The following is a 17,500-nucleotide window of genomic DNA, read 5'->3' as shown; positions in this document are numbered from 1 at the left end:
GGAGGGCGGTGCTGAGCGGCCCGCTAGGAATGAACCGGGCCCAGATTGAAGCGCTGCTGCAGTCTGGAGAGCGGTTCGGCCGCGGTGTGGTGGCAGGTGGGAATGTTTCCTCTGGTGCTCTGTTGACGGGGCGCACCTGAACGCATCACCTGTGTGCTTCACCTGTGTAGCCTACATCACCTGAACGCAGCACCTGTGTGCTTCACCTGTGTGCATCTCTTTCAGGGCTGGTTGATGTGGGAGGGACCTGGCTGTGCCCCGCCTCCCTGCAGGGGGAGGAGCTTCGTCACCTGGAGCAGTCAGCCATTCTGATTGGTCTGCAGGAGAAACACTTGACTCACCTGTCCAACCCTCGCTGGCTGAAGGAGCCGCTGAGCGCACGAGGAGGTCGCGACCTCTGGACTGTGGAGATCCCTGCAGAGCTGTTACCATGACGACTGCTGAACTACACATGCTTTGTTATGCTGCCGCTCATTACAGGGTTCTGGTTCTGGTTCTGACCCTGTTTGGTTAATAAAGGTTGTTTTGTTAGACTCTGCATCTGACCCTGTGGTTTGTTTATCAACATGTGACCTCGGGCCCGGTTGGATCAGGACTGTTCTAACGGGGAACAGAACCAAACAGGAACCACAAGGTCCTGCAGAGACCAACAGGTGGCGCTCTACCTGCCTGAAGACACTGAGCATCCAGACCACCACGTCACGAGGCTCGGTCCTGCTACGATCAGAAAGTTTTTGGATCCACTGGGCCTGAACTGAGAGGCTCAGGAGGACCAGCAGGAAAAAGAAGAGGACTACAAACATGGCGGCAGCCAGCGCTTCCAAACTGCTCTTCTGTGACATCACGCCATCCATTCTTTATGATGTCATTGGCGTGAGCACAATGCTGTGAGCGTGCACAACGCTGTGAGCGTGCACGAGGAGAAGATGGAGCGATTTGCTTTACCACAGATCAACGTGCACCGTCATGACGAAGCCTCGTGCAGTCTGAGCGCCGCCGCACGTCCCCTTCACAGGCGTCCCCTTTCACAGGCGTCACCCCTTCACAGGCGTCCCCTTCACAGGCGTCACCCCTTCACAGGCGTCCCCCTTCACAGGCGTCCATCGAGGGAGAGGAAAGGTGTTAAGGACAAGTGTTTAGAAAAAGTCAGGGTGTTTTCTTCTTTGGCATTTTCCAGCAGTCACAGACTTCTGTTAAACTGGACTCAGGTTCTGGTTCCAGTGATCTGGGCCTCAGTGTTCAGTTCTGATTCAGACTGTGACAGGTGGCATTCTGATCAGCTGATCGATCAGGATCAGTGTGATGTCATGAAGGTCATGTGACAGAAACAGAAGTCGCCGTCTGCTGGTGAAACACAAACTTTATTCACCCGAAAACAAACTTTGAACAAATGTCAACACAAAAACGTCCCAAAACAGAGGGACTGACCACGCCCAGCCCCGCCCCCACCCATGCTCTGATTGGCTGGCTGACCTCTGAAAGAAACAAGTAAAACTAACAAAAATGACATCATCAGACTCCAGGGCACACTTGTCGCTGTGGCAACTGACAACCATGCCATGGCAACAACACCTTAACGAGTTATTAAACGATTCAAACAGGAAGTGAGGTAAATAAAGCTTTAGTAGCATGCTAACAAGCTAACAGTTAACGTGAGCATCATGTTCAGTGTGAAGCTAACATGCTAACAGGTTAACATGCTAACAGGTTAACATGCTAACAGTTAACGTGAGCATCATGTTCAGTGTGAAGCTAACAAGCTAACAGTTAACATGAGCATCATGTTCAGTGTGAAGCTAACATGCTAACAGGCTAACATGCTAACAGTTAACGTGAGCATCATGTTCAGTGTGAAGCTAACATGCTAACAGGCTAACATGCTAACAGTTAACGTGAGCATCATGTTCAGTGTGAAGCTAACATGTTAACAGGCTAACATGCTAACAGGCTAACATGCTAACAGTTAACGTGAGCATCATGTTCAGTGTGAAGCTAACATGCTAACAGCAGCACCTGTCCATGTTCGGAGGTTTTCCTGCTCGTTAGCGCTAGCGCTGCTAGCACTGCTCACTGAAAACAGGCAGTGCTGTTAGCCTCGAGCTAACAGGTGCGGTTAGATAGTGGGGGGGATGTAGTGAGTGGTTGTGTGGTGGGGGGGCGGGGCTGTGATGTAACTGACAACGTGGGTGGGATTGGGGGCGGGACAATAAAGTCGTGGGATGTGGCCTCCGCTCTGTAGCGCCCCCCAGTGGGTAGAGGGGGGGAGGCAAGCATGGTAGGAGGAGTGATGGGGGAGGTGGGTGGGGTGAGGATGAGCAGGAAGAGGAGGGGTTGAGGGCAGGTAGGCAGCCGGGGGCGGAGCTTCATATGGAAGGTGCAGCAGTGGGGGAGGGGCTGTCTGATCTGAGTACAGGATGGAGGGGGCGGGGCTTGGCTGGGCGGAGCTGATGGAGGGGCCTTCCATTGAGGGGGCGGGGCCTGGTGATGAAGGAGACAAAACTAATTAGAGTTCGACAGGTTTGTGGGTAATGGAGGCAGCATGTTAAATCAAAGAAGAAGAACGTGGAGGACTGACTGCCGCTGTGCCCGTCTGTCTGTCCGTCACCTGCCCTGGTGGATTCTGGGTAAGAGGAGGAGGAGGGAGGCTGATGTGGGCCGCGAGCGGTCTCAGGGTATGAAAGAGGGGCAGCTGAGGACAGAAGACCAGACCGGGTTAGACAGGTGGGGCGGTCCAATAGTCAGTTTGTCTCACGATCATCATTAACAGACTACAGCAGAGAGCGTGTGGACATGAACATACGTGTTGACGTGATGTCACACTCTGATCATTGTGTGTGTTGTGTTGTTGCCTGTGTTCACACACAGAGTCCAAACTGTTTGGAACTGTGCCATCCAGCGTCCTACAGATCCTCATGAAGTTCCCGTTGCTGATTCATCAGAGATCTTTGCCATAACTTGCTAATATGTTTGTGTGTGAGCGAGCATAGCAGCTAACAAACTTCACTACACCTTCATCTCCTCTCCTTCACATCTGTCCTCATCTCCTCTCCTTCACATCTGTCCTCATCACCTCTCTGTCACATCTTTCCTTTTGACCTCATGACGGTTAGTTAATTTCTTGGACTATCCGACTGTGCCCAGGGAACAGAAGCTGGTTCTGCTTCCCGTTCAGGCCGCAGGTTGGTCCAAACACTCAGCTCTGCAGTTTGTATGAGTCCTGCTCTGAGTGGTGCACACGTCAGACTGCTGCCTCACACATTACTGAAGGAACCAATCATCATCCACACAGACGATTTACTCACTTTAACCAGGGAACGTTCTGCCGTGGTTCTGTATCTGCAGGCTTATTGCAGATACAGAACCACGGCGTTCTGCCGTCAGGTCTGGTGTCAGGTTCATTTTCAGGTTATATGAATGCGGGTCTCACCGTGCAGGGGGGGCTCCTGACTCAGGTACGGGCTGTAGTGCTGGTAGGTGTAGGGCTCTGCTGAGGTGGCAGGGTACACCTGCTGCTGCTGCCAACAGCTCTGATGGTACCACTGTAGGGGGCGGGGTTAAGGACAGGTAAGCAGGTTTTAATACCTGAACAACTATTATCTGAACATGACAGACAGGTGGAGGACAGTGAGGACTCTTACCTGGACTCCTAAGTTGAAGTAATACTGGAGGACTCTGTAGTCTGAGCAAGCACGCACACACACACACACAGACAGACACACACACACACACACACACAGAGACACACACAGACATGCACAGACACGCACAGACACACACAGACAGACACACACAGACACACACAGACAGACACACACAGACAGACACACACAGACAGACACAGACAGACACACACAGACACACACAGACAGACACACACAGACATGCAGACACGCACAGACACACACAGACACACACAGACAGACACACACAGACATGCACAGACACGCACAGACACACACAGACACACACAGACAGACACACACAGTTTTATGAATAAGTTGGACAGAAAGTGACACAGGAAGTGACATGGTGTGTGGTGACCTCTGACCTCGGGGTAAGTCACTGCCATTGGGGTCATAGGAGTAAGGGGGCGGAGCTACCACGGTACACAGAGTCTCACCCAACTCATTAACCAACCACGGAGAAGCAGCTGGGATCGCCATGGCAACTAAGAGCAGACAATATCAAATTAATGTGTGTGTGTACCTGAGCGTGTCTGTGTGTGTGCGTACCTGAGTGCGTCTGTGTGTGCATGTGTATCTGAGCGTGTCTGTGTGTGCGTGTACCTGAGCGCGTGTCTGTGTGTACCTGAGCATGTGTGTGTGTACCTGAGCGTGTGTCTGTGTGTACCTGAGCGTGTCTGTGTGTGTGTGTGTGTGTGTGTGTGTGTGTGTACACATGAGCATGTGTGTATGTGTACCTGAGCGTGTGTCTGTGTACTTGAGCATATATGTGTGTGTGTGTGTCTGAGCGCGTGTCTGTGTGTGTGTGTACCTGAGCATGTGTGTGTGTACCTAAGCGTGTCTGTGTGTACACATGAGCATGTGTGTGTGTACCTGAGCATGTGTGTGTGTACATGAGCGTGTGTCTGTGTACATGAGCGTGTCCGTGTGTGTGTACCTGAACGTGTCTGTGTGTGTGTAGCTGGCGTCAGGTGAGCAGCTGCAGGTACACGCGATGACGATGATGATGGTGAGGATGATGAAGAGGAGCGTGGAGAGCAGATGACTGCTAACGGCTTCACTACCTGTGTTCAAATACAGACAACCAATCAACAGTGACCTGCTCCATCGGAACGATCAAGGTAGAGTGCGATAAGTGCTAGTGATGATTCTTTAAAGGTATAGAATTGTCGTGTAGTGTTGTAGAGGAAGAGCTCCTGAAGAGCTGGAGGTCTTCAGGAGGTTTGTGAGGGTGGAGAGGGACGCCCCTAATCTGGTAGGAACTGGTAGAACGTTCCACCAATGGGGAACAACAGACGAAGAGTTTGGATTGCCTTGAGTGAACAGGTGGCAGAGCCAGGCGTCGTTCACTGGAGGAGTGCATGGGCTGTGAGGTAACCAGGAACCAATCAGTGAACACACCTCATTAAGCCTCTACCTGCTGCGTGAAGCTGAAGTTCATCTCTGGTCTCGGAGGAGAGTCAGCCGCACCTCCTTCCTGCTCCTTTCAAAATAAGACAAAACTTAAGACACCCTTGTCTCCTCTGAAGCTCACAGATTCATGACATCACTAATCATGTGACCTGATCGCCAGTTTGTTGTTTGTTGAGTATTTTGTACAGGTCTGTGTATCAGAGAGAAGGGTTAGGGTCAGGAGAGCTACAAACTCCTGGGTGTTCAGCTAAACAAGGGACAGCACAGACAGGGACAGGAGCAGACTGAACTTTAACCGCAATATTATTTATATCATGGTCACTTCACACTGTGATATTATTTATATCATGGTCACTTCACACTGTCATATTATTTATATCATGCCACTTTTACCTTCAGTACTTTTTTCACACATTGTTGGTTGCCGGTTGTTCTTTTGTTTATTGTGTATGTTATGAGACTTCTGTTTGTTCGTTGTGTTTTGTCCTTTCTACTTTAATTCTGTGTATCACACTCTCTGCTGCTGTAAAAAGTAAATTTTCCCGTTGTGGGATGAATAAAGTACAATCTAATCTAATCAGGTGGTTTTACCTGTCTGTGTGTGTGTCACAGGAAACTGCGTGTCTCGTACAGGTAACTGTTTGTTAGTCTTGCACAGGTAACTGTTTGTTAGTCTCGTACAGGTAACTGTTTGTCTTGTACAGGAACCTTTTGTTTTGCTGAGTTTCATCAAAACAACATTACTGAATTTTCTTTCTCGTGTTAAACACCTGGTACGTCTGAAGTCAGGTGTATTACCTGGTTGGAGGCAGACTCAGCAGCAGTGTAAACACCTGCGGTCTGGTAGCTCTGATCTGAAACAGATGACACTTGGGTCACTTCCTCTGGTCAGGTGCTAGTCTCTTCGTACAGACGGTCAGATACTCACCTTGGGTGATGTAGATGTAGTCCTCCGTGTACTCAGCTGACAGAAATACACGAATCATGTCAGATATTTACTCCTCAAAACACTTCCTTCACAGTTTTCCAGAATAAAAGCCTACCAGAGGAAATTCTTTTAGGTAAGGTAAGGTAAAAGCCCTCACCCTGGTCCTCTACAGTGCTTGTGTCCTCCTGGTCCTCCTCGGACGAACAGACTGGGGTATTTCCAGGTGGAGGTGCGGGGGGGAGCGACCCCGAGCCTCGCTGAACCCTGTAGGTGGAGCCTGTAGGAGGGGGTGGGGCTCCCACTGTTTGGGGAGGGGCCATTGCCTGACCCTAAGGGAGGAGTCACATCATGTGTCTCATGTCATCAGGTCACATGACGTATTTAATGGCTTCATGTGCTTCTTGTAGTTTTGGTTCTCTCACCGGCAGCGGAGGGAACACGGTATCAGCGCTGTCGTCCAGCTGGTAGTAGGCAATGGTCGGGTCCAGGTCAGCTGGCTCCTCCTCAGCCTCCGCAGAGAAACCAAACTGACCGTCCTTATTGAGAGCGGCGAGCTGACGGCGGCTACGTCTGAACAAACCATCGTTAGCACGCCAAGACACAATCATTAACACATAATGAGCACCACAATCAACCAATCAATGAGGAGAAGAGTCGTGTTACCGTGAGCGGAACGCGTAGTTCTCGTAGTCGTAATATCGTCTGCCAGGGTGGTAATAGGTCAACTGTGGACCAATCAGGTGACGGTTCAGGAAACGAGTGGAGCTTCTGACCAGAATCCATGACACAGGTACACACGTACACACACACACACACACACACAGTCATTGTGTTTTTGAACCGTCATCGATCAAACTGAACTTTTGTCTCTAAAAAACAGTAAACAAGAAAAACACCTGAACAGGACTAAAAAAGTAAGCAGGTCACACGCAGGTGTAAAAAGACCCACCTGGAGGCTCCATAGCGAGGAGGTCTGGCTGTGGGGTGGTGGTGGTGGTGGTGTGGGGTGGTGTAGGGGTCGTAGGTCATGGCACCTGGTACTGGGGGAGGAGGTGGACGAGGTTGACCTGCCGGCTGGAACCGTGGTGGCAGGCCAGAGGGGGCAGGGCCTCCATAAGGTGGTGGTGGCTGCATCATCAGCTCCGCCCCCTTTACACCACTGCTGCCACGAGACTTCCTGAAGTACCGATGACGGTGGTGACGCTGACCACGAGAGTCCAAGTCTGACAAACAAGACGTTCATGTTAGCGGCTCATTTATCATTTAAGATCAGTGTAGAGTTGTCACGATACCAAAACGAATAACCATGATACTATACCAGACAAAGTATCACGGTTACGGGTATTATCGCGATACTGCAGCCTTTTTTAAAATGATTATTATGTTTATGAATTTCAATATATTTGTACAAGTTATAGTTTGGTGCATGATAAACGTAATACTAGTGAAGTAAGAATTAGACTGAAACAAATGAGTGGAGCCACTGACGCCGTCGGTGCTTCTGTCATGGTAAATGTGTTGTCTCGTGTTTGTGACTTTAAGCCGTGCATGCGTCTGGGCGAGACAGAACTTTAGCTTGTTGTTTGTTCTGAAGCGAGTTTCTATGGAAGCGGAGCTGTCTTCATGGAGTTCGTTCCTGCCGGCAGAAACACACGAACAGCCAATCAGCTAACAGACGGGCGGACCCAGCGTGCGGAAACAGCCTATCATATCCCCGGACGTCACCAGTAACAGGCAAACAGCCAATCATTCAGCAGCTGTGTAGTTCGGTTGCAGTAGTTGCCATGTTGGTTTGTTTACATGGAGTAGCATGCAGTGAGAAGCCGGGAGGAGAGCAGAGGCGGAAACTGGCACCGGTAGTATAGTAATCCACGGTAGGACCATCCTGTAGAATTTCTAGTATAGTAGGAACCGTTACGATTTGGCACCGCGGGGTACTGTAGGTATCGTGCAACTCTAGATCACTGTGGATCAGTGTGGATCAATATAGATCAGTGTGGATCAGTATAGATCAGTATAGGTCAGTGTGGATCAGTGTCAAACATGTTCAGAGCTAAATCGGATCAAACGTACCCAGGTCTCCTTTTCTAGGAGGAGCAGCAACGTTCCACGCTGGAACCGGATTCACCGGTTTGAGATCAATCAGAGGAACCAGGTGTCTGCACATAGAGAGACATGAGGAACCATCAAGACCTGATCCAGATCAAAGACCTGATCCATGTTTAAATCAGATGTCTTCACAGTTTAACAAAGAACTGAGAACTTGATGCTGAACCCGGTTCTGGACTCGTTTGCTGGATCAGGCTGTTCAGCTTGGCCCTTGTTTGGGCTGCTTGGGGGTTCAGACTTGGTTAAGGTGAAGTTTGGACCAGGTTCAGGTCTTACTTCTCTCCCAGCTCCTCGATGAAGACGGTGACAGCTGATGAGTGTGTTCCTACTTCCTGGATGAAAGCATTGTAGTACTTCCCCTTTGGCTCCAGACGCACCTGAGACAGACAGACAGACAGACAGACAGACAGACAGACAGGTAAAACTACCTGAGACGCATACGCAGACAGGTAAAACCACCTGAGAGAGACAGACAGACAGACAAAAGCACCTGTGTTTATTACCTGACATTTGTCTCCCAGGAAGTACTGCCTCCCTGCAAACACCATGTAGTCTGTCTTCTGCATCTCTGTCAGTCATACAAACACGTCCATGAGATCACATAACCAGAACCATCAACAGGTGTGTGTGTGTTCACTCAGGTGTGTTACCTTTACAGGTGTCCTGCCAAACGTCAAACTCCAGGTTTCTGTAAACTTCTCCATCCAGAGACTTCATCACCTTATAAGGTAGCGACAGTCTGGAAGGGGGTGGGGCTTCTGCAGGAGGCTGACCAATAAAATTAAAGATTAAAGTAAGTCTGGACCTCAGTCTGCTGCATCACTGATTGGTTGATCGACCGATCAGCAGACTGACCTTTGATTCCTCCGTCACAGCTCTGAATTTTTCCTCAGAAGCGCCACCCGCCTCTACCTCGTCCCTGCAGGTAAAACAAACACCTGTAACTACAAGGGTGATGTCATCAGATGTCAGAACATCTGATAATTGTTATTGTGAATGTTCATCATGACATCAGTGTTTAAACAATGTGTGTGTGTGTACGTACACACACCTGTGACTGCGGTCCTCAGGTGTGTCATAGCCAACATCGATGTCACTACACACTGACGGGCTGTTTCTATAGCGACGACCTCCGACCCTGAAGGCCTCCATGGCATGACAGAGCTCCGCTTCCTCCAAGCCGAACACCTGAGTGTAGAGCAGCTCATACAGGAGAGCTGAACACACACACACGCACACACGCGTGAGGACCCACACACACATTCAAACTATCCTGTGAGGACCGACCAATCAGAGAGCAGTACTCACACTGACAGAGGGCGGCGGAGGCGGGGTAACTCCTTGGGTAAACAATGTCGTAGTGACCGTTGATGGAGCAACACAGTGTCACCTAGGCAACACAGACTGTCAGCACTAACCAATCACATCAGTTTCATGTCATGTGACCAGGGGCCTGATGATGTCATCAGCTGATTTCTTCATTAAAGTTTTAATGATGTCATCATACGAGGCTTTAGTCTTTGTTGGATTCTTCGAATTTATTTAGAAATTCTAAAATAATTTAAAACTTTCAGCGTATGAAATAATTTCATTAAGACGACGTAAAATTCATTTAGTCAGTCTTTAGTTACTTAGTTCACCTCTACGTCACCTGTACATCACCTGTATGTCTCTACGTCACCTGTGTGTCACCTGTACATTTCTGCGTCACCTGTACATCTCTACATCACCTGTGTGCCACCTGTACGTCTCTGCGTCACCTGTACGTCTCTGCGTCACCTGTGTGTCACCTGTACATCTCTACGTCACCTGTGTGTCACCTGTACGTCTCTGCGTCACACGTGTGTCACCTGTACGTCTCTGCATCACCAGTGTGTCACCTGTACATCTCTACATCACCTGTGTGTCACCTGTACGTCTCTGCGTCACCTGTGTGTCACCTGTACATCTCTGCGTCACCTGTGTGTCACCTGTACATCTCTACGTCACCTGTGTGTCACCTGTACATCTCTGCGTCACCTGTGTGTCACCTGTACGTCTCTGCGTCACCTGGGTGTCACCTGTACATCTCTACATCACCTGGGTGTCACCTGTACGTCTCTGCGTCACCTGTGTGTCACCTGTACGTCTCTGCGACACTTGTATGTCTCTGCGACACCTGTGTGTCACCTGTACTTCTCTGCGTCACACGTGCGCCACCTCTACGTCTCCTCTACGTCACTTGTACTTCTCTACGTCACCCGTACGTCTCTGCGTCACCTGTGTGTCACCCGTACGTCTCTGCGTCACCTGTGTGTCACCCGTACGTCTCTGCGTCACCCGTGTGTCACCCGTACGTCTCTGCGTCACCCGTGTGTCACCCGTACGTCTCTGCGTCACCCGTGTGTCACCCGTACGTCTCTGCGTCACCCGTGTGTCACCCGTACGTCTCTGCGTCACCCGTGTGTCACCCGTACGTCTCTGCGTCACCCGTGTGTCACCCGTACGTCTCTGCGTCACCCGTGTGTCACCCGTACGTCTCTGCGTCACCCGTGTGTCACCCGTACGTCTCTGCGTCACCCGTGTGTCACCCGTACGTCTCTGCGTCACCCGTGTGTCACCCGTACGTCTCTGCGTCACCCGTGTGTCACCCGTACGTCTCTGCGTCACCCGTACGTCACCCGTACGTCTCTGCGTCACCCGTGTGTCACCCGTACGTCTCTGCGTCACCCGTGTGTCACCCGTACGTCTCTGCGTCACCCGTGTGTCACCCGTACGTCTCTGCGTCACCCGTGTGTCACCTGTACGTCTCTGCGTCACCCGTGTGTCACCTGTACGTCTCTGCGTCACCCGTGTGTCACCTGTACGTCTCTGCGTCACCCGTGTGTCACCTGTACGTCTCTGCGTCACCCGTGTGTCACCTGTACGTCTCTGCGTCACCCGTGTGTCACCTGTACGTCTCTGCGTCACCCGTGTGTCACCTGTACGTCTCTGCGTCACCCGTGTGTCACCTGTACGTCTCTGCGTCACCCGTGTGTCACCTGTACGTCTCTGCGTCACCCGTGTGTCACCTGTACGTCTCTGCGTCACCCGTGTGTCACCTGTACGTCTCTGCGTCACCCGTGTGTCACCTGTACGTCTCTGCGTCACCCGTGTGTCACCTGTACGTCTCTGCGTCACCCGTGTGTCACCTGTACGTCTCTGCGTCACCCGTGTGTCACCTGTACGTCTCTGCGTCACCCGTGTGTCACCTGTACGTCTCTGCGTCACCCGTGTGTCACCTGTACGTCTCTGCGTCACCCGTGTGTCACCTGTACGTCTCTGCGTCACCCGTGTGTCACCTGTACGTCTCTGCGTCACCCGTGTGTCACCTGTACGTCTCTGCGTCACCCGTGTGTCACCTGTACGTCTCTGCGTCACCCGTGTGTCACCTGTACGTCTCTGCGTCACCTGTATGTCTCTGCATCACCTGTGTGTCACCTGTACGTCTCTGCGTCACCTGTATATCACACATGTGCAACCTCTACGTCACCTGTACTTCTCTACGTCAACAGACTGTGTTCACATGTTGAGTCTGAAGTGTCATCAGGTGTTTCTGGAGGTGCAGTCGCAGCCAGCTCATCAGCCAATCACAGTTCTGTGTGCTGACAGGAAACAAACTACAAACGTCATCACCTTGTCGACAAAGTCGTCCTCTGAGATCACGGTGGCTGGTTTACCCGGATAACGATAGATCAGGAAACAACGCCTACACACACACACAATTATCAATTAGCTTGGCATAAAGATAGGAAGCAGCAGCCTGGCTCCGCCCACGGGTAAAACCACTCTGGGACCAGGACTCACCTATATAGCTGAGACAGAGCTTTGATCTCGACCTGACCCACTGTCTCCTGCAAACACACACTCACTGTTACACCTGTTCACAGGTAAACTGTGTTCAGTGGGGTCAAAGGTCACCACGGCTCACCTTCGGGTCCTCCAGACGCTCCAGGTACTTCTCAAACGAACCTTCGACGAACTGAAAGAGACGACACACGTGTTTATCAGTTCACTGCGTGGGGGTGCGAGGTCTCACCTGGTCTGTCAGGACACCAGGTGGTCTCACATGTGACAAAAAAAATCTGCCTGCTCATTGGTCGCACCGCTGCAGTGAGCAGGAAGTGAGGTCAGAACCAAATTACATCACTGTCTGCCGTCATGTGCTAAGCAATGTTTCTGTTACAAACTGTCAGCATCGTTAACGAACGTCAGTTCCACTAACAACTAACGGAGAGCATCAAACATGTGGAGCTCATTCAGTAAACGAAGATCACCCATCAACAAAGTTCACGACTTAAATACAACTGTTACTTAGTACTGCGTTAGTACTCAGTCCTGACACTCTAATGATGATCAGGTGTGAGTGGAAGCTCCAGGTGTGTTAACCTACAGGTAACACACAGATGATCCAGAATGCGGCAGCGCGCCTGAGGCCTCATGTACAAAGCATTCAAATATCATGTTTTTGGTTTTCTTTATTTTCTGCTGGTGAAATTAGAGCTGCAGAGCTTTCTAACAAGCCCCTGATTGTCTCCCTGTGTTCAGTATTCTTGTCAGTAAAAGCGGGCGTAAAGTTGGAAATGTCAGCCACGGCGCCACACCTGTCCACACCTGTGTGCGCTGCTCGGATCCCACGGCATTTCCAGCCTCACACACAAGCTCCCACTCACGTCTTTTTTTGGTCATATTTATCCCTGTTGACAGGGAACCAAACAGAATCTCCACTTCATTCACTAGAATCTTTAGCTCAGACTCTGTGAAATTCATTTTCTTTCCTTTGTCCAGGGCCTATTTAAATAGATTTGCATATGTAAATAGGGGCGGGGACAGGGAGGAGTTGCATGTGCGCTCAATTCCACGTTGATTGGGATGTACAAAAGAAACGTGCTTGGATCCATGCGAACGCACACTTTGATACATCTGAGTTTCTGGGTTTTGGCGTACTCCATGTTTCACGTGAAAATCCACGCAAGTATTCGTACATGAGGCCCCTGGTCTACAACCAACCCAAAGGTCACATGTCACCCTGCTGCTCATCGAGCTCCACTGGGTACCTGTTGCAGCCCGCATTAAATTCAAAGCGCTAATGCTGACTACAAAGTTGTCTCCGGTACTGCACCTACCTACCCGAACACCCTTATACAGGCATACGTTACCTCCTCCAATGAGCGACGCCTGGCTCTGCCACCCGTACGCTTAGGACAATCCAAACTTTTCTGTCTGTTGTTCCCCTTTGGTGGAACATCCTACCAGTTCCTACCAGATCAGGGGTGTCCCTCTCTACCTTCACAGACTTCCAGCTCTTCAGAGAGGACCTCCTCTACAACATTACCAACAGCTGGACATGGGAAACCTGCCCATTTAAGAATGTCACAGCAGTTACTGTTGCACTAACGCTTTCTTATCTCACTGTACCGAGACTGTTCCCTTCTCTGTGAGTCACATGACTAAATGTAAATGTAGGTAACCATAGCAACTAGGGCTGCCACAAACGATTATTTTGATAGTCAACTAATCACCGATTTTTGATTAGTCGACTAATCGGATCATACGTAAATTGACTGTTCCGGAGAGGGGCGAGTGGGCGGGTGCTATAAAGCTCGCGGACAGAGCCGTGAGCCACCTTGGCCCCCAAGTCTTTCCATGCCGACCCAGAGCCGCCGCGGAGAAAATGCGCCCGGCGGAGGCCAGCCAGCACCAGGGAGAGGTCCCACTAGGGGATCCTCCCGCACCGTGCGGGCGTCCCTGACCCGCCGAGTTGGATCCCCCAGTCAGACTGCACGGAAGTTGTGGAAAAATCGCGGTCATTGGTTAAAATTACAACACCGCTCTGAATTCACGGAGATTCACTGAAGTTGCGTTGAAGTTGCAAATTGCAACATTGTGAATTCCTGGAGGGTCTGTGTTATGGTATCATTTACGGTACAGTCAGGCCTGACGCCGATTACCACTACTGCGCATGTGCGTAGGTGTGTGTGTGTGACAGAAAGGCAGACAGTGGAAGCTGCAGCCGCAGTTTCAAGAGAAAAGCAAAGTAAAAAAAAAACGATGCGTCGACTACTAAATCAGTTGTCGAAGATAAAAAAAAAACGATGCGTCGACTACTAAATCAGTTGTCGAAGATGTTGTCGACATAATCGTGACTAATCGACTAACGTGGCAGCAACAGGACTGACACTGAGGACTCACCGGCTCAAAGTTGCTCCTGTTGGATCTCATGAAGTCTGCGCAGTCCTGACGGATCCTCTGATGGTAATTCTGAGAGTAGTACAACTACAAGACACATCACCAACAACCGACCAATCAGATCACACTCAAATATGATGTCACATAAACACACACACCATAACCTGACCTCTGACCTCCCACCTCGCGTCCTTTCCCGGGCCCTGTCCTGTCCTGACCCCGGTCAGAGGTGGCCTGTCTCTCCCTTTCTAACCCAGCTGTACCTGCGGCTCCCCCCCGCTGTTAGCTAGCTGTGTCCCGGCTCACCTGTTCGGACACGGCTCGGAACAGACTGGACGCGTCCCGGGCCACCATCTTCCGGTACAGACCCAGACTGCACAGGTACTCGTCCATGTTGACGAAGTACTTCTTCAGGCCTTTCTGCATCCCGCCGCCGGCAAACTCAAGGAAACGTTCACGGTAAACTCGGTTCAGACGCAGCACGAGCCGCCGCCGTGACACCGACAGGTGAGTTTAATCAGGTCTGATCAGCGCGCGACTTCTGAGGCGTTCACGGACCAACCGAGGGTCAGGACATTTCAAACAAAGTTTGATGAACTATAAAGAAATACTCACATTCTGACTATAATCACAAATAACACGCGAAGTATGAAAAGTACAATTTTGATTTTAATTTTATTTACATTTTTTTAATTATAGTATAAAAAGTATTGGATATATAAGTATTGGAACGTTTTTTCAAAGTGAAAAAAATGTGTTCATGTTGTGTTCATGTGACCAGTGACGACATGTTTAGCCGCATGTCGTCATTTCACCGCTGGCTGTCGAGGTGGTGTCCAGCAAACGATGTGGGCTTCATAGACAATTGGACACCTTTCTGGGGAAAACCTGGTCTGATTGGGAGAGACGGCATCCATCCCACTTTGGATGGAGCAGCTCTCATATCTAGAAATATGGCCAAGTTTATTAGCTGACCATGTCGACATACCCAGAGCTGACGCACAGGAAGCCAAGCTGCAGTCTTTACACGCTTCTCTGCTCCGCTCATTAGAGCAGCCTGCCCACCCAGTCCTTTTAGTATAGAGACTGTGTCTGTCCCCGTCCACCCAGTCCTTTAGTATAGAGACTGTCTGTCCCCGTCCACCCAGTCCTTTAGAATAGAGACTGTGTCTGTCCCCGTCCACCCAGTCCTTTAGTATAGAGACTGTGTCTGTCCCCGTCCACCCAGGTCCCTTGTATAGAGACTGTGTTCTGTCCCCGTCCACCCACATATTTAAAGATAAAACAAAAGAAGAGGGTTCATCATAAAAACTTAATACAAATAAATCACAACATCTCCAACAGTCCAAAATAAGAGAATTAAATGTGGACTCCTGAATATCAGGTCTTTGTCTCTAAAGCTGTCTTAGTCAATGAATTATATCGACTCTGATATTGAGTGTTCTGTCTCACTGAAACCTGGCTGCAGGAGGATGAATATGTTAGCTTAAATGAATCCACTCCTCCGAGTCATATAATACTCACGTTCCTCGAAGTACTGGTCGAGGTGGTGGAGTTGGAGCCATATTTGACTCAAGTCTATTAATAAAATCTAAACCTAAACTAAAATTATAATTCATTTGAAAGTCTTGTTCTAGCCTCACTCACCCAACCTGGAAAACTTCGCAGCCAATTTTATTTGTTACAGTATATCGAGCTCCAGTCCTTATTCTGAATTTTAATCTGATTTGCAGAATTTGCATCAGGCTTGATCCTTAAAACAGATAAGTAATTATTGTAGGTGATTTTAACATTCATGTGGACAACCACAATGATAGTCTTTAGTACTGGGTTTATCTCTCTATTAGACCAATTGGCTTTTGTCAAAGCGTAAATAAACCGACTCATTGTCGAACCACACTCTTGATCTCGTTCTTTTCATTGGCATTGAAATTGATAATATAATAGTCTTCCCACAGAATCCTCTCTGTCTGAACATTCTTAATAACCTTTGAGTTCATACTACTGACTCTAAGCCTTTGTGAAGCTTCTACAGCAGATGTTTATCTGATAGTGCTGTAGCCAATTTAAGGAAGTGATTCCTTCAGCATTGAATTCAAGCCATGTCTAACTGTAACAGAGGACTTGTCTGCTTCCTTTAGCCCCTCACAAATAGACCATCTTGTTGTAGTAATTACAGGCTCCATTACGGACAACTCTAGACCTATTGCACCTCTGAAAGAAGATAATTAAACAAAGAAGGCTAGCACCATGGTATAGCCAGCAGACTCGTAAATTAAAGCAAGAGGCACGTATTGAACGCAAATGGGTGCCACTAAACTGGAAGAATCTCATCTAGTCTGGCAAGATAATCTCAAAACATACAGGAGCTCTCCGTAATGCCAGAGCAGCCTACTACTCTTCTTTAATAGAGGAGAATAAGAACAACCCAGTTTCTCTTCAGCACTGTAGCCAGGCTAACAAGAACCACAGCTCTACTGAACCATCTATTCTTTAGGTCTAAGTAGCAATGACTTCATGAGCGTCTTTAATGATAAGATTATAACTATTAGAGACAAAATCCATCACCTCTTGCCCCAACAGGCATTGATCTGCATCTGATCAGCAAGTTTTGAAACAGCTGTAAAACCTGATATGTATTAGACTGTTTTTCCCCATCGACCTTCATCAAAACTTTAATCTTCTGCAGCTAAGCCGTCAACCTGTCTCTTAGACCCCATCCCAACCGGTTTGCTCAAGGATGTTTTACCTGTAGTTAGTCATTCTTTATTGGATACGATTAATCGTCTTATTATCAGGAATGTACCACAGTCCTTTAAGGTAGCTGTAATTAAACCTCTTCTTTAAAAAGCCCACTCTAGACCAGAGTCTTGGCCAACTACAGACCGATATCAAACCTCCCTTTCTGTCTAAGATATTGAGAAAGCTGTAGCTAATCAGCTGTGTGACTTTCTCCATAACAATAGTCTATTTGAGGATTTCAGTCAGGATTTAGAGTGCATCATAGCACAGAGACCGCATTAGCCAAAGTTACAAATGACCTCCTAATGGGCATCAGCAAAGGACTCTCTTGTACTGTCCTGTTAGATCTTAGTGCGCATTTGACACCATTGACCATCAAATTCTTTACAGAGACTGGAACATCAAACTGGCATCAAGG

At 49.2% G+C, this 17,500-nt stretch overlaps 2 protein-coding genes across 5 annotated transcripts in view; one reads left to right on the top strand and one right to left on the bottom strand.

Annotated features, from left to right (window-relative positions):
• Window positions 1–538, top strand: part of zgc:110222 (uncharacterized protein CXorf40 homolog) — a 1,154-nt gene extending 616 nt beyond the window's left edge. For both annotated transcript variants that reach the window (XM_010754464.3, XM_010754465.3), the window contains exons 2-3: window positions 1–96; window positions 226–538. The exon at window positions 1–96 is cut by the window's left edge and continues 218 nt beyond it. In XM_010754464.3, coding sequence (XP_010752766.2) covers window positions 1–96; window positions 226–434 — 305 coding nt within the window. In that variant the 3' untranslated portion in view covers window positions 435–538. The remainder of the gene's footprint in view (window positions 97–225) is intronic.
• Window positions 539–1,325: 787 nt separating this feature from the next.
• alg13 (ALG13 UDP-N-acetylglucosaminyltransferase subunit) lies at window positions 1,326–14,900 on the bottom strand. Of its 3 annotated transcripts, none has more exons than XM_027276695.1 (25): window positions 14,647–14,900; window positions 14,344–14,427; window positions 12,083–12,133; window positions 11,959–12,005; window positions 11,788–11,860; window positions 9,442–9,523; window positions 9,185–9,350; window positions 8,989–9,052; window positions 8,784–8,901; window positions 8,637–8,701; window positions 8,410–8,510; window positions 8,098–8,183; window positions 6,974–7,247; window positions 6,688–6,792; window positions 6,447–6,594; window positions 6,182–6,353; window positions 6,025–6,060; window positions 5,895–5,950; window positions 5,101–5,166; window positions 4,621–4,747; window positions 4,049–4,168; window positions 3,639–3,679; window positions 3,428–3,539; window positions 2,576–2,689; window positions 1,326–2,478 (listed from the first exon to the last, which is right to left on the bottom strand). In XM_027276695.1, the coding sequence occupies exons 1-25, from the start codon at window positions 14,764–14,766 to the stop codon at window positions 2,114–2,116; spliced, it is 2,793 nt and encodes a 930-aa protein (XP_027132496.1). In that variant the 5' UTR covers window positions 14,767–14,900; the 3' UTR covers window positions 1,326–2,113. The 3 variants fall into 3 exon arrangements, with proteins under 3 accessions (XP_027132496.1, XP_027132497.1, XP_019134381.2); XM_027276696.1 differs by having other exon boundaries at window positions 2,606–2,689; XM_019278836.2 differs by having other exon boundaries at window positions 6,688–6,789.
• Between the last annotated feature and the right edge of the window lie 2,600 nt (window positions 14,901–17,500).

Source organism: Larimichthys crocea, unplaced genomic scaffold (genome assembly GCF_000972845.2).
Source record: "Larimichthys crocea isolate SSNF unplaced genomic scaffold, L_crocea_2.0 scaffold532, whole genome shotgun sequence".
Lineage (NCBI taxonomy): Eukaryota > Metazoa > Chordata > Actinopteri > Sciaenidae > Larimichthys > Larimichthys crocea.
This window is presented reverse-complemented; position numbering and strand designations above follow the sequence as displayed.